Source organism: Coffea eugenioides, chromosome 9 (genome assembly GCF_003713205.1).
Source record: "Coffea eugenioides isolate CCC68of chromosome 9, Ceug_1.0, whole genome shotgun sequence".
Classification (NCBI taxonomy): Eukaryota; Viridiplantae; Streptophyta; class Magnoliopsida; order Gentianales; family Rubiaceae; genus Coffea; species Coffea eugenioides.
The window spans coordinates 4,531,124-4,557,773 of record NC_040043.1 but is presented as its reverse complement, the minus strand read 5'-3'; the positions used below and the strand labels follow the sequence as shown (position 1 = coordinate 4,557,773).

At 34.5% G+C, this 26,650-nt stretch overlaps 1 protein-coding gene, 1 long non-coding RNA gene and 1 pseudogene across 4 annotated transcripts; all 3 read right to left on the bottom strand.

Moving 5' to 3' along the window:
• Nucleotides 1–637: 637 nt before the first annotated feature.
• LOC113783494 lies at nucleotides 638–5,973 on the bottom strand (annotated as a pseudogene).
• A 2,214-nt stretch (nucleotides 5,974–8,187) lies between these two features.
• Nucleotides 8,188–10,353, bottom strand: LOC113782726. Of its 3 annotated transcripts, none has more exons than XR_003469844.1 (3): nucleotides 9,819–10,353; nucleotides 8,761–9,032; nucleotides 8,188–8,675 (listed from the first exon to the last, which is right to left on the bottom strand). It is a non-coding gene; the product is annotated as an uncharacterized LOC113782726 (long non-coding RNA). The 3 variants fall into 3 exon arrangements; XR_003469843.1 differs by having other exon boundaries at nucleotides 8,761–9,013; nucleotides 9,819–10,352; XR_003469845.1 differs by having other exon boundaries at nucleotides 8,909–9,013; nucleotides 9,819–10,352.
• Nucleotides 10,354–25,641: 15,288 nt separating this feature from the next.
• LOC113782028 lies at nucleotides 25,642–26,270 on the bottom strand. The gene is made up of 2 exons (XM_027327942.1): nucleotides 25,755–26,270; nucleotides 25,642–25,656 (listed from the first exon to the last, which is right to left on the bottom strand). Exons 1-2 carry the CDS (start codon nucleotides 26,268–26,270, stop codon nucleotides 25,642–25,644), a joined length of 531 nt encoding a protein of 176 aa, XP_027183743.1.
• Between the last annotated feature and the right edge of the window lie 380 nt (nucleotides 26,271–26,650).

Genomic DNA, 26,650 nt, shown 5'->3' with positions numbered 1-26,650 from the left:
TTTTAAAGTAGAAGGTGTAAAGGAGGAGAATGATGCACATATAGAGGAGCCCCTTAACACCGGTGGTCTAACTGATTGGGAGGTATGAGGTGCAGTCACGCTTCATTGTTGCAGATTACACGGTTTATTCAGACCAACTGGAGGTTGAGCCTTTTCACAACTTTTCAGTTGCATAAAGTATGTGGGCAGTTGCACATTTAGCAGAATCTGGTAATGGTGAATTATTGCTCATAAAAGACTTCTTGATGTCTATTCTGGAATGTACTAGGAAAATGCTGCTGCAGATCTGATGTATCTTCAAACAAGTGACTTCACGGTTGAAGCTATCAACTTAAAGTCGTATAAGGATTGAAAGAGTTCAACTAGTTTGGGGGAGGACCAAGCATTGTCCATAGCCACCAATGGCTCACTATCTCGCAATCAGAAATATGGAATGGAAACCGAATCTATTTTGTAGCAGAGCAGAACAATTCGTGTTACTGGGAAAGTCGATATGTCAACCGGAATCTGGTCCATGGAGCATCCTACAAAATGCAACATAGGATGGTTCACACCAACACTGCACTCCTAGAGCCAGAATGAAACTTAAATTTTCAAAGAAAATGCCATTTTTAGTATTTTTGTAATGCATTGTAGCTACAAAGAGAAAAAGAATGCATAGAAGTTGAATTCATACTATTTTCTTGAGATATTGAGGCCATTGTCTTAGTTCGGTTTGCGTTTTCAGATGGCACAATACACAGAGTCTTAAAATTTTGAGACATTTGCTTCGTACATCTATCTAATCTCTCCCTAAAATGACAAACAGGGAGAAAGCCAGACATGTACTAAGATCATGAGACCACCCTATTCATCAGTATTGCATAAAATCATAAGATGGTATAATATCCATAAATGGCATCTGAGTCGTACATGTCTGTCGAGAAGATCATAACACCACAGTATTCATCAGATTTGTCAAGCATTGAATCTCATAGTGGCCACCATCATATATGGTAATTCTGATACTCCATTTCCCTCTCACAGCTTACAGATGTATGCAGCCTTTTGATAACCCATTATAAACGTGTTCTTAGCTTTTAATATGTTGCCTCATCGTTGTTCCCTCGACCATGCAAGAGTATCAGTCTTTGCATAAAGCAACTGGGTATGCTTCAAATCCTGCTATTTCCATTACCTCCTTCTGTTCAAAGTCAACAAACAGTAAATGTGACTACCTAATCCAGGAAAGTTGTAGTGGTTCTACAGGGTTCTAGTTTTAGGTTACTTGACAATTTCCTGATGTGCTAATGTTATTTGTCTTTTGTAAGTTCAAACAACTATTACCACTAGAACTTATTAACAAAAGAATAGCATCTCCACACAGTGGTAAAGTCTTGAATGAAGCATTGGAGTCCCTAAATAATTGTTTGCAGCAGCCTGCGATAGAACGTAATTAAAGGAACCTATTTTTAGCATGCATCTACAATTTGTAATGAGTTCACTACGTCTTAAAAAGAGTATCCTCCATCAGTGTTCATAAGTATTGATGCAACTTTATCATTGCATTGGCATAGTTGCAAAAAATATTTTTTTTGCTCCATAACTCCACTGGCATAATTTTTCAAAAGCATTCCATTTTGATCTAACATTTTACATCAATTATGCATCAGGCTATTCCTTTACTTAATTATACTAGAGCATTTGGAAAGCAAAAGTTACCTGTATTATTGATGTTACCCTCCCGGGAGTGACCTGACATTCCAAAAAATATCAGACAGATAATCAGTTCTTACAGAAATTTAATTTCCTACTCTTCAGTATAAACAAAAGTTCACACACCTCAAATTGTTTCTCCTCCCATCTTATTTCCGTTGAAGTTTTTGATTCCATGGATTTCCATGAACTTGGGACTAGAATTGTCTCTACATGTTCTATAATTCTCAAGCTATCTGCAATACTACTCAAGTTAATACCCTATTTGCAAAACATGATCAACAAAATTTACCATTTGTCATGTAAGTAAATTAATTCACTAATAGATTGCATCCTATATCGGCTCATAAGATGGCAAAAGGTTAGAAGCTAATAATTTCTTTGCAGTAATGCCATTACCATAATATAGTTTCAACTGTTTGGCAAGTTAATCATGTGAGCAAAGAGCAGCTAATCGTGGAAGATAAGAGTGACATCAGAAAGAGTTAGTCTTATCATGAGATTTTCACAGAACAAATTTCTCCATTCCCCAAGCACATGCAAAGAAGATAAAAGAGGGAAAAAGAAACAAACAAGTACAAGTACAAGATATAAGACATTCTTGAATAAAAGCAGCTCCACAGTTCTCATGCTAAGTTTGTGGATAGTTCAAGGCATAGGGAGTTGAATATAGGAATCAGAGTCCATCACCAAAGCAAAATACCCAACACAAGCAACTAGAAATTTTGCTAGCTGCAAGCTCATAACTAGAAGTGGCAAAATGGATATATGGTTAATAAATGGTTTTAGTTAAATGGATAGTGGATCAAATTGATCCAATCCAATTAAAACCATTTAATAAATGGATCTAAATGGATGTCATTTAAATGGATAGTGTAAACCATGATCCATCCATTTATCCATTTACTCTCCCAAATCCTAAATTTAAGATCCAAATGTTTTTTTCCAAAAAATACAGATCCCCAAAATTCTATCCTTAAATCACTTAAAACCTTTTGGTAATAACAAATGGTTGTACATCTACTCTATTTCAGTTCTTCATAAAATTAGTTTAGTTCCAAGAAAATTTAACTGCTGTGGTCAATTTAACCTTTCGTCATTACTTTAAGTATCATTTTGTAAAGTAATGAACAATTAAGAACTGGCTACATTTTTATAACTTTTGAATGAATTGAATACGGCTTTACAGTGAAAAGAAGTTTACGTTTCCAATTTTTTGCACTCTTGTTCAAGAGTGATGTCTTGAATAAAAGTGGAGTTCTAATAAGAAATCTTATGTTATTTGACAAGTAAAATATTTTCGTCACATGTGCACGCAGTACCTAAAAATGTATGAAACTCCTTATTATACCATTGATATACAAGCTACCTTATATTACTTAGTAAATTAGGTGTCTTTTTTTTTGGATAGTTGGGTTGGGTGATAAGGGGAGAGGGATTGCAAGTATGAGGATTTGGAAAAAAAAAAAGGTGTCATTTACATATCTTAACCAATGTTGCGGGGACACTCGTTAGAAAAATTCTTTTTATAAATAAAAGAATTAAAAAAATAAAAATTATTTTGACACTGCATGATGCATTCTCGCTTTTTCTTTACTTAAGAATATAAATGTTTGCAATCATTACTACATGAGAGTTTAATTAAAAAAAAAAAAAGAGTAGAGACTAAAATATAATTTTGAAAAGGATGGAAGAAGTCTAGGAACTAGAAGCAAATAAAATGCAATTAATGTTATTGGCAACTTGGCATGTGAGGAAGTTATGAAGGAAAGAATAGGTGGTCTCACAAAATTAATTTGACATATGAGGAAGTTATGAAAAAAAGAATAGATGGTCCCACAATATTTTATCTCACATTTTTATAAATGTGTTTTCTATTTTTTAAGTTAAATGGATGTATATGGATAAGATGGATAATCCATTTAAATCCACCAACATAATTGGATTTAAATGGTTATCCATTTAAAACCATTGAATTTATATGGATCATCCAAAACCATTTAAGGTTGGTTTATATGGATGGATTGGTGGATATGAATCCATTTTGCCACTTCTACTCATAACTGCAGGCTGTATAATAGGATCCAACCTGTTAACTCTAAAATAAAATCATAATATCAGGCAGACTCACTTGTAATGAATGCTTCTCTCCACATGTTATGCTGTGACCATGATGGCGCAACTTCTCTAAACGGGATCCCATTCCTCAAGCATATCCTGCAGAAAGTAAACTCACAAGACATATATGCTGCACAAACTCAAGCCTACAAGACCCATGGTAGAGAAGAATGGCTAAACAGTTTTGGTTCTTATGTTCCAAGAATCTGAAGATTCTGGGACCTCGAAGACAAAAAAGATTTAGTTTGGACCGCTAAAAATCTTAAAAAAGTGTTTGACCACAGATTGTTACCATTAACTTATGATTATGCATGACCAGGTCAACTTTTCTGCACAAACAAGTCCACATTTTGTATGTGCATTATGTATCCCAGATTCAAAATCTCCACAAACATGCATAATGGTTAATTGGTAAGCAATTTTGTAGTTGGAAATAATGTTCCCTAGTGGCATGCAGCACCATATTGGTAAAGTAAAAGCATCCTTAAAAAGACAGAAATAATGTCTACAGCTGACATTTGAAATGATCCATAGATGACTTATTTTCTGCATAAGCACTTATAAATCTTTGAGAAAGAACATACTCAATTATTACTTGGCGTATAACTCCAGGAAGCACACCTTCACTAACAGCAGCTGTCTGTACTTCGACAGATCTTTCATAGTCGAAATCATTCTGCTCATAAATCTCTCCACATTCATCCTGCAGACAGGTTTCACTAGTGGACTAAGTTGAAATATCATATGCCAGCACAAGACTTTCCGATAGTAAGAAAACAAACAGCTAGTTGAAACTGACTTTTGCAAGTCTGTGCTGACTGCAGCAAAGATTCTTCCACAAAGCATTGTTCATATAGAAAGTACCAAATTAGAGTTAATTAGTGCATTTACATTGGACTTTCTTGAAGGGATATAAGATGCTAGTTCCTGCAGTTCCCTTTTTTTGAGATGGTAAATGTATCATGCAAGTCCCAGGCTGGTAGAAAGGCATAACCTCTGAATGGTACAAAATACACTTTTTGGTTCAGTATGTCCAATTCCACCAAGCAAAGAGCTATAGGTTCTACCTTTATGTTGTCATAACAGTTTTCTAGAATAGGACTTTAGGAACCCTTTCATAATGTAACAGGTTCTATTGGATGAATCTTCGATGACTTAAAAGAGAAGGGGGTAAAAAACAAAGAGAATTTGTGAATAGTTGTAAATTGTCAAATTAACATAAACACATAGTTAAGCCAATAAAAAGGGACAATATGGATGAAAGGGTTCTGCACCTAAACTTCCCTTCCATTATCTTATCCAAGATATTTCTTATTACGCTATTGTTTCCAAATTCGAGCAACCAAACGTTGGCCTAACTCAAAAAATTCAGGCAAGAATGAAAATTTAGAATATGTAAAAACTGCACTGGTGGTTCATACAGATAGTAAAGACTTGAATGGAAATCATGCGACAATACTCATCAAATAGGTCTACAGAGTGAACTACAAAAGCGTAACTACATATAACTTGATTAAACAATATCAGCACATTCTACAACTAGTCTAAATGTGGCCTCTCATGCTTGTGTGCTTACTTTTGAAACAAATTTCATAGTCTAAAATGAACAAAAGTTACACTAACATCAGTAAAATTTACAAAAAAGTTGATCCATGCAACCAACTTGAAACTTCAAAATTTCAACTACACACCTTGCCACAAACAACAAAGAAATTCGTTAGGCATCCTTCTAAGATGTGATCACCATTGTTTGACAATAGAAGCTCAGTAGTTGAAGGTGGCCTCAGCTTCTCCAAATCCTTCCTAAGCCTAGCTATAACAAAGTACAAAAAGAACCCCTCATGCACTAAAACATTAGCTTACATGCATTTTGCCATACTAATGTGATCCAAATGCAATAATGGACAATCAGAAAGAATCAATTCAAACATAATTACCTCACCCAATCCGAATACTTTGCATTAGCGATATCCCTACCGCGTCCCACCACAGCTAAACGCGCACCATTTCCTTGGATTCCAAAAACACGGGGAACATAGCCACCAAAATGCAAATAAACATCAAAGACTGCTTTCAGTCTTTCCTCATTGACGTCCTCAATCTCCTTAAAGACTCCAAATTTCCACTCACTAGTGTCGTAATCGACATTTCTCCCCACATTTCCTCTTTTCAGCACAAAAGGCAAAGCTTTTCCCATCGAATCATTGACTAGAGCACGAATGACGAGATCCCATTTCAAGATTTCTCTGACACTTTAACAAAAGGTACCATATTTCTCCAGCTTTAAACAAAGTTCGGGCTGGATTCAAGAGGATCTAAAAATTTGAGAGCCTGGATAAATGTCTTTGCCAAAAATGATTTCCGCCCATTATTGTGAGTACGATTGTCGTATATGCACCTGAAATCAAACTAAATTTCTGTTATTTAGCAGCTGCTTTTTTCTTTGTCACCGATAATTCACAAAATTACTCTAGAAAGACTAATATCACAAACTAATACCGACGCTTTCTTTATTCTTCCTACATTCATTCCAATCAATAATCGAATACTAGTGTGTGTATGATACTTTTGAGGTGGGATTTAAGGGAGTGCAGGGTTTACGGAATTATTACCGGGACAAGATTGCAGTAAAGGTTTGCAACGGGGTGTGTCGGCCGGAGGAACTACGACGCTGTTCGTGAACAGAAACCTGCTGAAATTGAATTTTGTACTTGCAGTAGCAGTAGTATTCACTTTCAGTGAGCAGCGGGTGAAAATTTTCAGTCAGCGCCAGCTGCAAATGACACCCGTCCTTTTGAAGAGGAGTCTTTTGAGTTTCTACAATTCACTTTTAGCATGATTTCTTTCTGTTTTCTTTTTCTTTTTGCGAGTTGAATTTTGTGGCAGTGGTCATGGTAAAGAATTCTCAGCCTGAAATCGTTACGTCAAATTCACTCGGTTTGGTTATGATTCAAAAATAAATTATTCTTTTTAAACTTCTTATTATTGGGAAAGATTTTTTTTTTTTTTCTGTTGACTGCTTTTTCTATAAGATTATAATTAATTTTGTAGTTATATTACTAAGTGTACATATGTTTCATAATCTTGCGTTATCTGATCTTCATGCCACTTCCCACGGCCTTGCCTTTTCTCCAATCATTTTTTTTTTCCAAATTATAGGTTGCATAGGCATGTCGTGGATTTCTATTGTGTTTTCTAGAAGGATAAAAGAAATTGTGTTATATGAAAACTGAAACATGAGATACATTATATATATATAGGGTTGCTCCTCTCTTTTTAAGATTTAGAGGAGTAAATCTTGGCACCATTCTGCTTAGATGTCTTAATACTTCTCTTTTTGGAAAGAAGGAAAAAAAATTCTTCACTATTTTAGTGTAGGATCATAAAAATTTAGGGTACGTTTGGTTCTACAGAATTGGAATTGAATTAGAATTAAAATTCTATAGAATTTGAATTCTATGAATTGGAAATCCAAATCCTTGCAATTCTTTCGTTTGGAAAATGCATAGAATTGATACGAAATTTATTTGGAATTCCAAATTCTTTGTTTGGATGAGAGAAGAATTCATTAGGAATTAGAATTGTTTTCATGAAACATTTGCTTACATAATTTTTGTTTTTTTCTTTTTTTTATATAATAATTTTTTTCTTACATTTAGCTAATTTTTACTAAAAATTTAAAGGAAAAAACCAATTTGTACCTTTAATAATTTACTTTTTCTTGCATTTAGCTAATTGTTACTCAAGCTTTAATGAAAAATGCAAATTACTTCTTTTTTGGCAAAATATCAGCCAAAACCCCAAATAGCTAAGAATTCAGGCAAATTATAACCAACACAATATAAATAGAAAAATATTGCAACAATGATAATATAAGTCGACACCTGCATATCAAGAACAAATACTTGTGCTAAATTGCTTGCTTAAACAACCATCATAGTTATAGAGGTTATATACACTGTAGTGGAAAAGTAGCCCTCATTTCTGGCTACTTTAACATTGAAATGGTTTGTTAGCAATCGAAACTTTTGGCCTCTGGAAGCAACATCAGTCCTAGCCATTAGTAGTCTCTTGGCATCTGAAAAAAGCAAACATTGATACAGCCAAATATTGATATAATCCATGACTACTATAATGAAAAAAGCAAATTACTTCCTTTTTTGCAAAATACCAGCCAAAACCTTGATAAGCCCCAAGAGCAACAACCAGCTGAGACATTCAGGCAAAACCACAACCAACAATGACAACATAAATAGAAAATATTGCAACACAAATTCACGATTCTTTAGAAGAATGCATTCTCACTAAAAGTTTAATAAATGTATTCTCGCTAAAAGAAATAGAAAAATGTATTCTTGCTAAAAGCCTAAAACAAGCCAAAGAGAAAGGTAGCCCTTTTGAATTGTAATAGTCCTTTCTAGCTTCAAAGGTAAGACAAGAATTCAACCAATTGTGGATTTCAAAAACACAAAACAAACGAACCAAGCCATCAACTTCAACATTGAAACACCAAGGCACCACCACTTTCCTCCTCCTTGCAGACCTACGCAGGCCATCAGTTCACAATGTTTCCATGCCAGGTAAGGGTGACTGTAAAACTGCATAAGCTCAATGCTAAATTAAGACCATTTTCCTTTGACAAATAATACTTGAATAAGGACACAATGACCATTTTGCTTTAGCTGTAGAGCAAATGTACCATTTTCACAAGAAATGAAGCACCTGCCTCTAGCTTTTCCTCTTGCTTCTTAATATCATTCTCATCTAATATTCAGCGCCTTCCAAGAAATTTGACGGGGTCACTAATTTGCTACAACAAGTATACAATAATCTCACCTCCTTTAAAGAACAAGACACTGCACCTGGTGTGAAAAGTTAACAAAATAAGGAAGTAGAATTAATAGGCTTAATCATGGGAAATTGCAGTTATATCCAAGGCTTACTTACAGATGTTACTCTAGAAGCAGTTAGTTTAAGTTCTTGTTCAAGTAGACCAGGCTCTGCTTCATTTAATTGGAGAAAACCTCTCTCCACTACCCTGTAATAAATTCAATCGTGGGATTATTAGTAAAAGTCATTACCGTTTATAACATACCTCGTCGCTAATTTTATCATACACCAAGTGCTACACAGCTACTGTTACAGGACTTTTATCAGATTTTGCATGGACATCCGACTGCAATAATGCTTTCTGCACTTTCTGCACAGAGTTCCAAGTGCTACACAGGTCACAGACAAAACTTAGTGGAGAAGTGTAAAAATACATAAAACTTTGACTGATGAAGATGCATATAACTGAAAATTTGATAATGCAAAACTCGGGGGTTTCTGCTCATGTAAGTTTCTGATGTTGCCGTATTGAAATCAGAAGAGGAAATCAAACACGTAGCCTACTTTCATATGTCATACAATATAACGAGTTACTTTTAAACAGTGAACAGAATTATTTTCCTGGTGCAAGTCAGTCTAAGAAATTAGAAAGGAGAAGTAGAGTTCTCCAACATACCAGAAATTAATTTGCAGAAAATGCAATACAGAATATATTAAATGAGCTATCTGTGCTATTTCATCCCTAAAAAATGATAGGATAATTAAGAAGTACTACTAGTTAATATTGCGAATCAAGCTAAAAGCAAGAGATAGAAAATTAAGAGATGAATATAATGGTGGTAGCAGTAGTATTATTAGTTTACTTCTAATCAAAGTTGATTTTTCCAAAAGCGTCAGGATCAATAAAAAATGTCCAAGTTCCTAATAAGTACTCTCAAATCCTCAGGCATTATCCTGAATGGGTTCCAAGTCAAACTTTGACTAATTAACTAAAACTCAAACAAACAAGAAAATGGAAACCAAAGACCAACTTGTTCTTTTGTTCTCATAACATCGTAAATTATAAGCTTAAAATAATAATAATAATAACCGCATAGAATCAATCACTACCACAAATTATCAAGAAAAATACCTTAAAAAAACAATGTTAATAGAAAAAAAAATTATTAAGTTACCTTTATAAACTCTAATTCTATCTGAAAAATCTGGAATAGTAGGGAGTAAATTGCACAGGCATGCCGTATTGGTTAAAGTATCGGTCAATCCTGGAGTAAACCGTACAAGTGCGGTATTTATTGTTTGCAACTGGGGTTTCTTGACTTGATGAAGATCTGGAACTACAAAGCAAGCGAATGAAGTTTGGAGGGGCCGAAGACGACTTCTTCTAATGTAGCTTCACTGGAAGGGAAGGAGGAGACTGACAGAAACTAATTAAAACCCCACAATTTCAACCTGAGTTATGCAATGGGCAGCGAGTGGAGCATGGAGGGGTGGAGGTGGCAGCAAAAGTGATGGGTGAAGGCAGCACAAGTGGAGGAGGCGGCGGCAGGAATGCTCCAACAGAGCATTAGATATGGCAATTGATAATGGAAAGAGAAGAGCGAGGTTTGAGTTTTTTCCATCAATTTTATAGTTGACCCATTTTTGAGATTTTACCCGTACAAGACCCGCGTGTTGACCCGATTGAGGAGTTCGGTCGTGGAATTGGAATTGGAATTCTTTGGTCCAGCCAAAGAATTGAAACCATGGAATTCGATGGATTTGGAATTGCAATTCGATTCTAATTCTACTGGAAAGATAGTACCCAAACACAAGAATTGAAATTGGGGCTCCAATTCCAATTCTACACTCCAATTCCATGGAAAACCAAACGTACCCTTAAATATTTGAAAATAAATCATAAGCATGCATTTTTTTTTTTGACAAACAAAAGGATCTAGCCCCACTTCCGGCCCCAACCCTTATTCGGGTTGTTGGGTTATTTCCCATTTTTGTGACAAGACTCGAACACTGGATCTCGGGTGTACTAAGCCTTAGTGAGATCAGCTCGGCTGCCTTGAAAGGGCTTGATAACAGAATTTAATGAAAGTTCGTCCAATGAATGTCCTTAAGATGCTACGTGAATGAAACTCAAAGTGTTAAAGTTTTTCGAAGAAATGGAAATTATGTCAAAGAAAAAGTATACTAAAATGGAGAGGCAATAAAGTAAATGCACGCATTATATATTAAAAAGACAAGTGTTTTTGCTAATGACCCCCTAAAACTAAAAATGGTGGTTAGAAAAATTCTATAAATGATTCAACAAAAAATGTGGCCAAAAAAGGCAGGTCATTTAAATGCTTTTGAAAAAATAAATTGGGCAAATGTCAAATCTATACCAAGATTTTGGGCTAAAAAATGTCTTAACTTGAATAAATTTGTAAAAGATTTGGAGCAACTAAGACGCCAGACAAGATAATTCATGTTTATCCTCATCACTCAAGTTAGTCAAGTCCACCGACTACTGTAGCATGCAGTCTTAAATCCAAAGATACTTCAACCCTTAAAATGTTCCAAAAACTAACACCAATAGACGAAATATACTTCAACAGAAATATACAAATCCCTTATTACAACAGTAACACAACTGTAATTGCAGTTTGGATTGATTAATCCCCTCCCTCCTCAGGCGTCGTTCATCATCTAGGTAATGCAACATTTCTTGGAGGGGACTTCTGCTTCCTTACATACTTCCTAGCCCAGACATGCTTCCCATTGATGGTGTACTTGGCTCTTCCGCCTTCCACCACCGCATCAAGGGCTGAGGCTGACCTTGCAACAATTCGGGCGTACAATATTTGCTCATTTGGTGGAACTTCTTGCGTCTGAATGGCTTCGATGAAATCTCCAAATTTCCTGTCAACAGATGAAACATTTGACAATGGAAAAGATCTTTGACACACACACACACACAAAACTATATTTTTGAACACGTTTGCACAATGCAATGCAACTAAAATATTTCACGCTCTCGGGCAAATTAGTCAATGATAATGCCCCCAAAACATGTAATCAAATGCAACAAAGACAAATTGAATGGTGCAAAAATCAAATAAAAGTAGGAAAGAGAAAATGGAAGTAATAACAGATGATTAGAGATACCTAGTGAAGAACCCCCTAACTTCAGTTTCTGATATGGGGTAACCCTTGGAGAAAGTTAAGAAAATTGTCCTCTCATAAGGGGAGACTTCATCATTCTCCTCCACGAAATCATTCAGGCTAGTGTTCAACCTGTGACATAGTTCATTTTCCACAATCTGATCTTCTGTTAACTGTACTGATCCAATAGGCCGCATACGATTATATAAAGGAAGCCAGTATGGATAAGCAGCAGCAGCATCAACATTAACAGGTGGGGTTTGAACCACATTCACCATCACCCCGCTCCCCATAAAATTTGAACTATTTCCAACATGATAAAAAGATGAACTTTGGCCAACTTTATCCACCGATGGCAGATTGGGGTTTCTAACACCACCATGGCTTCGCGAGAGCATCGTTCCAACTTGACCAAAAGACGAAGAAGTTTCGCCAACTTTCTCCACCAATGGGGTGTTGGGGTTTACACCACCATGGCTTCGCGAGATTATCCCAACTTCACCAAAAGATGAAGAAGTTTCGTTAGATCCTTTTAGGACCGCGGGGACAAAAAACCCGGTTCCACGGGTGTTTTTGTCGAGCAAGTCGTAAAATGCCCTGGAACAAACTTCCCCGATCATTTTCGACACCCCACGAAGAACCCCAATTCGATTCTCGTAGAAGTATTGAAAGCTGATGTTTCTCTCCACAAAACTAGGGAGCAACACGAGTTCATGTGGGTCTTTTTCTCCAAAAGGGAAAGAATCACTTTCCACACATTTGAGACACCACACATTTGATGTTTCTCGTAAAAATGTTGCTGGCAAGGACAACATTTGGTTCACCAAGGTCAAGTTGTCCACGACTTCTTGTTCTAGCCATAGCCAAAACGCCATGAGTTGCACGGACTCGGATGGTTCTCGACCCAGGTTAGTCATCAAGCGAATGAACAACTTGCGGTCGATGGAATGGAAGGAGTTGAATTCTTCATCATTTACTGAAGAGGAAGCTGTGGTGTAAAGGAGAGGAAGAAAGGATACCATTGTTGATGTTTGGAAATGATAAGATGATTTTTGCAGTAAAAACTTTGTGAAAGAAAAGGCAATACAAATCAACTTGTCTGAAGATATAAGGAAGGCAAGAGGTACAAAAGGTGGCTGTTGGGAAACGACTTGGATAAATAGGGCAGCATTTCTAATTCTGCCGTACCATTACCAAGAGGCAGCCACTCCAAAACGTTGCACACTTCCAAAATTTGGCAAAAATTTTTTTTTCTTATTTTAATTTGTTTCTGAATAGTACCAAAGATATTATCAATTTAAGCTTTTTGTTTCATGTATTGCCTTGTTTGTGAGCTATTGGATGGAATTTTCGCGATGACATCAAAATGGGTAAGAAACATTTTTAAAAGATAAATGCCTATGGAAAATCAAAAGGGTAAAAAATAAAAAAATTTCCTGTGATAAATTTAATATACGAAAAAATCTGTCGAATTTCAAAACATGCAATATGACACCTCATACTTTTGAACTAAATTGTAAAGGTGACGGAATCCGTTAAAATTAACGGGAACGGGTGAAATGACAAAAATGCCCTGATATAACCAAGCAAAATGTAGTTCAACAAAATCATTTGTTTCATTCTCTAGAGAGAGAGAGAATTAGGGGCTAAGGGGTAAAACGGGTATATTTGTTAAAAATTAGGTACAGAAAATTTATTTTTAGGGTCCAATAAGTCATTTTCGTTAATTTTAAAGGATTCTGTCACCTTTACAATTTAATTTAAAGTATGAGATGTTGTATTAAAATTACAGGGGATATTCTATATATTAGGTTTAACATAAGAGGTTTTTTTTTGTTTTTATCCAAATCTAAAAGGTCCAAAGCAATAAGAGAAAGAAAATAAAGGAGGAGAACTCTGCATCAGCAGAGAAATTTCTAAGTTTGTGATGAATTTTAAAAAAATTCTACAAAAGGGGTGATTGTAGCGAGGAATTCTGTCGGGGTCTTCGCATTCGTGAAATGCGAGCTCAGGAGAGCTCGCATTTCACGAATGCGAGCTCTCAACAGAGCTCGCATTCCTGAAATGCGAGCTCTGTTGAGCTGAAATGCGAGCTCTGTTGAGAGCTCGCATTCTAAAAGACTGGTAAGCTATTCTCAGCTGTCACCAGGTCTTGAATTACTTTATTAGTTGCAGGTATTAGTGAGTGTCCCCAGTTTTAATATTTGAGGTGCCAGCGCTTTTCCTTCATCTTATGTGTTAACATCCATCATCAGATATTATGTGTTAGGTAAACTTTCAATGCATTCTTTAGTAGTCTGAATTTACTTTCTCGCATTACAGAGATGCAAATTTTTTTGCTTTTTTTTTTTGGAGGCAGAGATTTATATTTTTGTATTAAAACAAAATGTTTTAAGATGTCGCATGCGCGTTCGCATTCCTTAAAAAAAATTTATGAAATACGTTATTTTATTATAATACATTTAAATGGTGGAAATAAATTAGATCAATGTAAAAATAGAATGAAATTATTAACATGTAAGGTGTTGACTATATTTTATGAATAAAATACTAACTTTTGATCCTTTTTTGTGAAATAAATTTATTTATCAAATTCTAATTTTCCTTTGTTATTAATGAATCGTATTTATTTGTTGACACCGATGAATATTAGTTATAAGAATCTAATAATTAATAGTCATTAATATCTGTTACAATTTTTTTATTGTAATTTTAGAAATTCCATAACGCAATGCTAATTAAAAATTATATAAGTTATTTTTATGAGGTGCATGTTATTTGTTTGGTAGTTGAAAAGGAAAAGAAAAAAATTAAATCAAATATCTAGCGATTAAATCTTGCGTGTTTTACCTTTTACAATTGATGCGAATGTAGATATTTTTAGATGAAAATCACCGGTTACTCAACATTTGACATACTGAAGTTGAAATGGGGTCTTGGCAACCGACTTGTTTACCATCTCTCAGACTCTCTCACCAATTACCATCCATCCATCCAAAATTCAAACTTAGGTTGGAAAACATAAGTTAAAAGACTGAGAACAAGGAAACTGCATTCGTCCGTCTTCAACCAAATTGTAATTTATCCGAAGGCAAAGTCATATCAATCTAGGCAGTGAAATAGGCACCTAAGAAAAAATAGATACTCGGAACTGATTATTTTTTTCTTCAATTTTTTTTTTTTTTTTGGGATTGCTTTCTTCCAGCAACTTCTGTTCACCAGGAAACATTTAACTCGCTCCCCTCATCCTCTCTTAGTCTGTACAATAACCCATCTAAGATTATTTTTGTATAGAAGAACCCAAACGGAAATGCTAATCGCCCCCCCAAATTTAAGAGCCCAACAAGAAAAACAAAATTACTACTTCCCTTCTGTTGCCCACTTCTCCCTTCACCCCACCAATCAATTGATACCAAAAGCTCACTGAGCAAAATGCGAGCTCAATTCGAGCTCGCATCTCGCATTTTGGAAATGCGAAGACCCTCATTTACAGAAACCCCTCCAGGAAACGCCCTCGTTGTAGAATTCTTTTTTTTTTTCCATCATAAACTAAGAATTCACCCTGCATCAGCATCTATCCATCTTGCGTTTCTTTTGCTGCCATTTATTACTAACCTTCTTTGGTGTTTTAAAAATTATTCATCCGCTTCTAGCCCAGGTCCACTTACCAATTTATCGTCCTTCTGTAATCTGTATCATAATCGGCATTCGTTCATTATCAGCTTTGCGTTGAAGTCTTGGAATTGCATGAATCTGGCTATAAAATTTTTACTTAAGACAGCGGTAATGTACACTTTTTTTCCCATCTCCCTCCCACAATGTTACAACTGTAGAATCCGGCCGCAAACTAAACAAAGCTTGAAGGGGAAATTTTTACCACCTTGGTAAAAAATATACGTGTAGGAATAATTTCAGGCACCACCCCTAGAAGTTTAATTAGGACTATTTCACATTAACGCTCTGTTTGATAATCCAATTCAACAATTAAAATTAATAGATTTAGATCTTAACATATTCAGATACGTTTGATAACAAAAAAATTGAACATCTGAATTAATTAAGTGGCACTGAATTTTTTAGGTAAAACTTGTTCCAAAAAATAAGCAATAAAGTATTCACCTATCACTTAATATGATATATATTCAAATATATGAAATTTATTACTTAACAATTTAATAACTTAATGGATTCAAATTTCATATTACAAATTCCAGTTTTCAAATTTTAATTTTATCTAATGCACCCTAAGTTTGTTCAAATTTTCAAGATTATAGTGACCGACCTCAATTTAAGTTTCCTTAGAATATTTAATTTTTGTAAATTAAATAAGTTCTATTTTTTGGGGATAATTTCATAAACTTTCCCTAAGGTTTCTATCAATTTCGCTGAACTTCCTTGAGGTTTTAAAAATTATACTTACCTCTCTTGATTTGACACTTTTGGTAACCAAACATTAGACTTGGTTAAAAATTTATATAAACCCTAAAATACCCTAAGTTTGTAAAGTTTATATTACTTTCCGAAACAATTGAAAAATATATAGCACAAATATGAAGAAAAAACAACAAGTTTTCAATGTCTATATTTATTATTTAATAAGCAATTATTACAATAGTTTTATTACTATAATAAGTTATTGTATATGGTGCTTTTTTGGGATACATATTCCTTTTAAATTGAAGAAGAAAGTATAGTCACAATTCTTTTAGACTTGTAAATTTTTTATTTGTTGGAACTATCATAGCTCAGTAGTAGTGTTGCACAGTATCTTTTTAAGTTATTCCTGCCTTTGATACAAAGAAAAAAAAGATCAGAAAAAATTGGATCACATTCAAAGTTATCCAAAAAAAAAAAGGATAACTAGTTCAACATCTAATAAAGATAGTGACTAGAGCCAATATTTATAGTTTATTGTTACGTAGTTTTACACACAAAATATTAAAAAAAAAGAAGAAGAGAAAAGGAAAAGAAAAATAATTATAAATCCTATTCTTTCTATATGCATACCTAACAAGGGAGTTCTATTAAAATGGTAAAGCCAATATTGTCATTTTTGGTGGGCAAGGGAGATAAGTGTAATTTTTAAAATTTCAATGGATCTCAGTGAAATTGTTGGAAACTCTAGGAGAGGTTTCTAAAATTATCCCTTTTTTTTAATTTCCTATCTTTCTCTACACACTTTCTATCCCCAACTGCTAAACCCAGAAATCGAATCCTAAATCTGGCAGAAGAGAGACTCTAAAAACCCTATCCTGATCATTGGGTCAAAAGATTTGTGAAAATGACGTGCTTTTTTTTCATATATTGTTTTCAGCATGGGAGGATTGGAACTTAAATAGTGGGGACTGGGGAGGGGCGAGGGAATTTGAACCCAAAATTTCAAATTTCTAGGAATGTGCTTGAATAACTAACTCATGAACGGAGCATAATTTTTGATAATTTCATTTTGAGGGCGTTTCTATTGAGTATTGAACAGAATGTAAAATTTTCCTTAAACTCTGGAGTTGAATATGTGCAATAGGAAGTACTTAAGTCCTTTGAAATAAGTATCCAAAATTTTTTCCCTTTTAATAATTTTGCCATTCAACACTTTTTTTGGTAAAACTTTCCCAATTTTCTAGTTAGAGAAAACAGTCTGACAATTGGATAAACAGAAGTGGTTACATTTTTCCATTTTTACAGCATGACAAGAATAAGTTTGAAGTAAAATTTAGCTTGATCATTGGAAATTCATGGACCAAATATGTCAAAGCAACAAGGAAAAATGTAATTTTAAAAACAAATAATCACCAAACTGTAAATATACAGAATTGTTAAGAGAATAGCTTTTATGGGATTCGAGTGGAAATGAAATAACGTGATCTAGTTTTTGTTTTCAATGAAGAATTTTATGTGACTCAACCTGGCTAATAGATTAAATTGCCTTTTTCTTTTTTCCGGTTGCAAAAGTAAATGGCCTTTGAATATTTTTTTTTTGTTTAAAAAAAGGAATACCTATTCTTTGAACAGTGGAAGTTTCAAACTACAAAGACCAATCTTGGGTGATTTTAACATGTATGTCAGTTTCTTTCTTTCTTTCTTTTTTTTTTACTTTTCTATGTTTTCGTTTAATCTACTTGCTATTCAGTCCAACAAAAACATTTATACACGGAGTATAACATTTCAAAGCTCCATTAACTGGAAATAAAGGAAAACATATAAAGATTACAAGAGCAAAGTGCTTCATTCAACTTGATGTGCCACTTAAATGACATCAAAACAAAAAACATCAAGTCCCAGCATCGGAGCCATGATTGATCGAGGCTATGTATGTTTCTTCTTATATTTTTCAGCCCATACTTGCCTCCCATTGATGCTGTACTTTGCTTTGCCACCTGCTACAACCACATCAACCACGATAGCCGAGCGAGAAATCACTCGTGCATATAGTGGTTGTCCACCCGGTGCCACTTCTTGCATGTAAATTGCTTCTATAAAGTCACCAAATTTCCTAGGAATAACACGCAAATAGCTCATCAATTAACTTAGCGAACAAGATAACAAAGTGAGAGGAGAAATTGAGAATTACCTAGTAAAGTAATTTCTAAGTTCCAATTCAGAAATAGGGTATCCTCTCGAGAAGGTTAAGAAAATTGTCCTATCTTCTGGTAGGATGTTGTTTAAATTACCGGTGACACTTAAGAAGCCAAACTTGTCACTTAGTTCCCAGCTGTGGGGTTCCTTCTGCGCTTCTGACGAAACCTGCACATTTTCAGCGGGCAAAATCTGTTGTATGTTAAGCGCTCCACCAGGAGGTATTGGATAAAATCCCTGCGCAGGTGGAAAAATTGGAAAACCAATAACAGGAGCATTATATGGAAATTGAATGACATGCTTCCCTTTTAAACTGTTTACTCCTCCAATAAAGCAGCTGGATTTATTGCCAAATGTTGTTGAAATTTGCCTATCACTAGTATTAGTACTGAAGCTAGTTGATTCATTGCCAATGCATTTATCTCCATTGCGATAGCAATTTTTTTGGCCATTTGCAGCTGCCAAGGTTCTTCCATCGCCATTAAAAGGACAAGTTCTTTTATTGCCATCAGCTGCCGTAAGATTTCCATTTCCTTCCTTATCAACGTTGCATGACCGAGTTTTGTTGATAATAGCTCTTGCAAAAGAATTGGATATTCCACAATCATGCGACCAACCAACTTCTCCTGCAATATCTGTTGTCAAAATACTATGGCGCCTTCCAGACACTCCAGGAAATTTTTCATCAACAATTTTTTCAAGGATGTCTTTGAAAGCCCTAACACAAACATCTTTTACCCTTCTTCTCACCCCATTAATCACAGTAAATCGGTATTCATGCAAAAATTCAAGACTAATGTTTTCACGTACCAATTGTCGGAGTAAAACAAGCTGAAAAACACCATCTCTAAAGGGTAAGATCTCACTTCCAATGCATTTCAGGCACACAACACTCTCATCTGCAACCTCATTAAGCACCGCAATAGGTAGCTTCAACAAGTGAATTATCAAATCCATCTTGTCACAAATGACTAATTCTAGCCACATCCAGAACCCCATTACTTGCATGGATTGTTCAGGGTCTCTGCGAAGATCGAAGATTAGGCGCGAGTATAATTGTCGCTCAATCGAGTGAAATGCATTGAATTGGTCATCTGTAATTTCAGGGCAGAAATAAGTGAAAAGTGCACTGGTAGACAATGACATCATTCAAGGTTGAACCAAGTTAGAAGTTTTTCTTACGAAGAAAAAAAGATTAAATTTTGTGAATTTATACTAGATGGGATATAAGGTTTATGTAGACAGTGTCTCTGGAAGGAGGATAGCTGGGTGCTTCTACTTGAGAAACGTTGTCAGGCTTATATAGATGCAAATGTAGTTAAAGGCCATTAAATTTGAGCACAGAGTTTGTTGAAGAAAAAGCTAACAAAATAGGTGGATTTAATGCTTTCATATGCTTACTCATTTTAATATGCTTACTCACTTGCCATTTTATATATATAGGTGCATTCATGCTCACATAATCTCAACTAGTTAATTACATGCATTGGCAATTAAAATTTTTCTAAATGTTCTAATCTTGTTGCCATTGCATATAGCTTGAAAGATTGGAGTTATCTAAGATTTTTCTTTTTTTTTTTTTTTGGAATGGAAGGAACAAAATTGTTGTGATTCACTTTTATACTACCGAATGTACCTGAACTTTGAAATCTGTGGACACAAATACATGTAGAAATACTAACTTAATTAAGTCAAGCTTCGACCAAAATAAATATGCTAGATCTTTATACATGTAGGAAATGTCCTTTGTCATGAATCTATTACCGCAACAACTACTTTGACAAAAAATGATATTTCTAAGTATTGAGTCTTCTTAATTTTTTTTTTGTTGAAAATCTCCTACTTACGATCTTTCTCGCCTTACCACTCCAGTCAATCCTTCCCCCAGTCTTCTTAACTTATATGATGTTTGACGAGTAACTAGTGTTAATTTTTTAATAAATTAAATAAAGTAAAAGAAGTTATAAATGAACAGGATGAATAAATGTGATTGCGCACATCTAAATGATAAATTAAGTATAAACTATGTGCGCTAAAAAGTGTTCACTAATTTTTTGATCCATTTGATAGGTAATGATATCAATGATACCTAAGAAATAAAAAAAATGTTAATGATATATGGAAATAGTTGCATTTCTTTATTTTACTATAGTTAATCTACAAGAGCAATAAACATAGCTAATTCAGTAGTGACAGTTGCATACCACAATGGTATTTTCCAACTCAATACTTCATTAAATGCGATGAAACAATAGATAGGGATTGTAAGGGAATAACACTCTCGAGACATAGGCCATAGTGTTCTGCGACTAGGCTCCATGTACGTAATCAATAAAAAGGAGTGGATGAATACTTTTTACCTGATGCAACATGGGAGATGGGGAGAAATTCAGAAAGGAAAAAGGATAGAGTAACTTTCAATTGGTACTTTGATTCTATACCAACTGCTTTTCATCTTCTACTTTGAATTTTCTAAATCAAAATTGTGGTGTTCAATTGTCATTTTGCATAAGTGTAAGTACTTTTGGTGCTTGGCAGATCACATTAATATTCATATCAGTTTGAGAAAGAGAAAAATCCATCAATAATTACTGTGCTGAATTATGGTGTTTGTGTTTTTGGCTGGTTTTATTATCCTTAGACATTATAAATTTCACAATGGTACGCCAAAAATATTGAGCCATCTCAAACAAAATGTCTGTGACCGATAAATGTATGGCTCTGTTTCGATCTAAGAGTTTTTCAAATACTATAAAAAATTTTAAAAAGTACTCTAAAAGGTATCCTAAAAAGTAGTCTAAATTTTTTTTAATGTTTAAAAAATATTCCAAAATATATTTTAAAAACTCTACTACTCTTAAATATTACAAAATATTTTCTAAAAATATCCCAAAATATACTTTAAAAACTCTGCTACAGTAAAATTTTTCAAAAATACCCCCAAAAATAGCTAATCCAAACGCAGCCATCTCAAAGAGAGAAAGAAAACTCCATCTTCAACTTCAATTCTTGCTTGAATCCTTGAAATTTCATCCAAAGCTTGCAAACCACTCCATAAAAAATGACATTTAGGAAGGATTAAGGACTTTGGTGGGCAGATTTTGGAGGAAAGGGAACTTTTGGTTGCATTTCACCTTAGGGCTTGAAGGTAAACATATCAAAAAACCATATTTTCTTTTATTACTTGCATATGAGTAGATTTAAGGTTTGATTTTGGTAGATTTCAAGAAAAATTTCCTGGTTTGTGTGGGGGTTGGAAAATTTCAGCTTTGAGTGCGAAATTTCAGCTTTGATATGTTGATTTGAATTTGGGTATGGTCTAGTAGTTTTGCCATGTGAATTTTCTAACTTTTATATGTTATTTTGGCTTCATTATAGATATTTTCAGCTTGTAGAGGTGAATTTCAGCTTAGGATTAACATTTTACAGCTTTATTATGGTTGTTTTTGAGTTAGATAATTGTCTATTTTAGATGGCTTTGTGGCCTTAAACAAGTGTCCTTTATAACCTATGACGTGTAGTCTTGATTGAGGATGGTTTGCCATGAAAATAAGTATTGAATTTGGAAGGGAAAATTAAGGAAATAAGGGAGGTGCTGCTGAAATTTTTGTTACTTTCTTTCTTGTGATATGAGTGATGTTAGAGGGGTGATTTTGGGTTGGTTTGGACTTAGGTTACTTATGATTGCTTGAGTGCACCTTGATAGTGACGTATAAGCTGAATTTTATCAAAAATCATGTGTAAAACAAGAGGACAAGTAATAGTTTCTTCTAGCATGCTTTCTAGTTTTATTTGTCCAACTTGAAACTCGAGATTGGTTGTTTTTCTTCTAAAAGTTGTGTGTATATCTTACATAAATTTTGCTAAGTTTCATGAGTTATAAATATCTAATTTTTTCTCTTTTGATCTCTTACATCTTTTGAGTCTAAGTGTTTTCTTTTCACACTAATAACTTACTTGAATCATAACCCTAGATGGCATTTAGATATTCTTCGATTGGCACTTTCAAGTTTGTCTTTGAATTTTGAATTTTGAGATGCCAAACTTGGATAGGCGTATAGCTCATAGTTGAGTCTAAAATGTGCACTTCATTAACCTAAGTTTTGAATGGTCGGACCATGACATCTTATCTTGGTTACTTTTAGGGTTTGACGGTGAAAATGAGTACAATCTGGGATTGAACGTTTAGCGTTACTCTATTTTAAAAAGATGAGTGTATCACTTGTATGATTTGTTGCTTAAGTGAGCTACTTTGTGACTGAGACATATGATTTGTATGACTGTGATTTTGGTTTAATCTGAGTTGGACGAGTGTGTACATTCAAGTTGCTCCGCGTGGAAATTAAGTAGACCAATTCGTCAAGTTGACTTTATCACACTCAGTCCCACTTGACTGTTTGACAGGTCCACAGTTCATTTGAAATATGTTATTTGTGCATGAATTTGTTGTCGTTTGGAACTTAATATCCAATGACCACACTGTGAATTTGGGCCCAAACCTCGTTGTTAGTTAATCGACTCGAACTAGCAAGAATTTGGTCGGGATAGATTAACAGGCCATGAGGAAAACTGTCACTGATTCACTGAGTATTGGATTCTTCTGATATTTGTTATACTCAAGTATTACCATCATTGTTTCTGTTTGGTGTTCGGGTTCGGTAAGGGGTATAATTGGTGGATGGAAACTGGTGTAATGTGGGGATTTACGGTCAATGTTTCTGCTTCTCTAAACGTTGATGGAGTGTCAACAGGTTTGGATCAAACTAATGCGACTGGAAATTTGGCTCTTGAGAGCCAACTGCATCTATTCACTTGAATCACTCTGAGTTAATTAGTTGTGGTGTTTACTTATCTCTCTAATTAGCCAAAATCAAAAAGTTCTACGGTTATTAATTATGACAAAAATGATTTTACCAATCTTTTGTTTGCCTACCAAAAAATTACGATCAGGATGACACTTAAAGGGATCTAACTTCCGTGGATACTGTGTGTGACAGTTCCACTTTCCCTTAGGGCGTATCCTAAGAGTTAGCGGACTGTCTGTCCAACTCTTATCAGGACTCACTAATTCAAAAATTCACAGAAGGTACTAAAACGCACAATTAATTTCAAATCGTCAACCTAAAACTATATATAATAGAGTCATTAACGATTCAAACTTAAAGTACAAACCAAAATATTCAATTTTATAGAAATACATGTAAGGTTTACTAACACAGAGGAGTTTAAACAAAATTCCTAAAAACTACAACTAGGTCAAACTCTTATTCGGTAAGGGGTATTTTTGTCATTTGAAATATGTTATTTGTGCATGAATTTGACGTCGTTTGGAACTTAATATCCAATGACCACACTGTGAATTTGGGCCCAAACCTCATTGTTAGTTAATCGACTCGAACCAACAAGAATTTGGTTGGGATAGATTAACAGGCCATGAGGAAAACTGTCACTGATTCACTGAGTATTGGATTCTTCTGATATTTGGTATACTCGAGTATTACCACCACTGTTTCTGTTTGGTGTTCGGGTTCGGTAAGGGGTATAATTGGTGGACGGAAACTGGTGTAAAGCGGGGATTTACGGTCAATGTTTTTGCTTCTTTAAACGTTGATGGAGTGTCAACAGGTTTGGATCAAACTAATGCGACTGGGAATTTGGCTCTTGAGAGCCAATTGCATCTATTCACTTGAATCACTCTAAGTTAATTAGTTGTGGTGTTTACTTATCTCTCTAATTGGTGCTTATATTAGATAGTTTAAAGTCCAAATTATGTGATTTTCGATTGCATGACCCTGTGGTACCTCATTGAACGAAAGCTCATTCTGTTATCCTTGTTTTTATTTAAGGGGCGAAGACTTGGGCCGAAAATTTTGGGAAGAGTTTGACCTAGTTGTAGTTTTTAGGCATTTTGTTTAAACTCCTCTGTATTAGTAAACCTTACATGTATTTGTATAAAATTGAATATTTTGGTTTGTACTTTAAGTTTGAATCGTTAATGACTCTATTGTATATAGTTTTAGGTTGACGATTTAAAATTAATTGTGCGTTTTAGTACCTTCTGTGAATTTTTGAATTAGTGAGTCCTGATAAGAGTTGGACAGACAGTCCGCTAACTCTTAGGGTACGCCCTAAGGGAAAGTGGAACTGTCACATACAGTATCCACGAAAGTTAGATCCCTTTAAGTGTCATCCTGATCGTAATTTTTTGGTAGGCAAACAAAAGATTGGTAAAATCATTTTTGTCATAATTAATGACCATAGAACTTTTCGGTTTTGGCTACCAATTAATAGCTGCCTAATCTATTTTGTGACAAATTGCTACAGTGATTTTCTACACCAACCAACAGAATTATCCTTTTACTCATATCGTGATTCTTGAGCCGTTCATTAACCATAACAACTTTTAGTTGCACACGTTTCTAGGCCCAAGTTTACATGATCCCTACAGGTGTGTTCGTATAGAGATTATTCAAAATACTAGTATTTAAAATAAAGAAAGGGATGAATTGAGTGGTACGAAAGAGGGAGTATAAATGAGATGTCTGAATTCAAAACCTTCCACTCACATAAAAAAAATATTTAAACTAATTATTGTGAGATAAAAAGAATATAACTCTAATTTTTAAATTTTGGAGTTGAATATGTACAAAAGTAAGTGCTTAAGGCCCCTAAGAGTAAGTATTTCAATATTTTTTTTTCTTTTCATAATATTGCCATTCAGCATGCTTTTGAGAAAACTTTCCCAAAGAAAAGAATCTAACAATTAGATACAGAAAAGCGGGGTACAATTTTTCTTTCTTACAGCATGACAGGGATAAATTTGAAATTAAAATTTAACTCGTGCTTTGGAAATTTATATTTAGTTGAAATGGACCAAATATGTCGAGGAAACATGGAAAATTGTAATTTTCAAAGATACAAATAATTACGAAACACTAAATATACAGAATTATAAAAAGAGGAGCTTTTTCTGTGCTTGAGTGGAAATGAATTAACATGATCTAGCTTTTGCTTTCAATGAAGAATTTTATGTGACTCGACCTGGATAATAGAGTCAATTGCATTTTTCCTTTTTGTGGATGAAAAATTAAATGGCCTTTGAATAGCTACTAAAAAAAAGGAGGAATAGTTATCCGTTGGACAGTGGAATTTCCCAGCTACGTACACTTATCTTGGATGATCACAGAACACGTATGTCAGTTCATTTTTCTTTTGTTTTCTATTTTTTTTCTTTAATCTACTTGCTACTGAATACAACAAAAGCATTTATTCATAAAGCTTAACATTTCAAAGTTCCATTAACTGAAACATAAAGGAAAAGATATAGAGAAGTGAGAAATTCAACTAGCTGTGCCACTTCAACTAGAATTGGATATTCCATAATCATGTGACCAACCAACCTCTCCGGGACTAGCTGTTGTTGAAATGCTACCAGATCCACCACAAAACTTATCATCAACAACTTTTTCAAGAATGTTTTTGAAAGCCCTAAGACAGACATCTCTGACCCTTCTTCTCACCTCATTAATCACAGTTAATCGATATTCATGCAAGAGTTCAAGCCTAATGTTTTGGAGTACCAATTTTGGAAGCAAAACAAGCTCAAAATTACCATCTGCAAATGGTAAGATTTCACTCCCCATGCATCTCAGGCACACGACACTTTCATTCGCAACTTCTTTAAGTTCCTTAATAGGCAGCTTCAACAACTGAATCACCAAATCCTTCTTGGTGCAAATTACTAATTCTAGCCACATCCAGAACCCTATGACTTGCATGGATTGTTCAGGGTCTCGGCCAAGATCAAAGATTAGGTGCGAGTATAATTGTCTCTCCATCGAGTGAAACACGTTGAATTGTTCATCTGTAATTTTAGGGCAGCAATAAGGGAAAAGTGCACTGGCAGACAATGACATTGTTCAAAATTTGACCAAGTTAGAAAATTTTCTTAAGGAAGAAAGAATATACTCTAGATAAGATAAGGTGTTTTTTTTTTAATTTTTTTTTAGTGTAAGCAGAAGGATTCGAACCCGAGACGCTCTTGCTTACATTTCCTCCTCTTGCTTAATTTTTTTTTTAATTTTATGTAGACGGTGTCTCTGCAAAGAGGACGGCTGGGTATATCTACTTGAGATATGTTTCATGCTTATATAGATGCAAATGTTGTTACAGGCCATTGAATTTTAGAAAAGAGTTTGTTGAGTGAAAACTCAAAAAGAGCGGTGGTATTAATGCTTTCATACATGGAAAGTTTAAACTTTTTTCTTGGATTAGTTAGTTTAGTCATTAAGATATT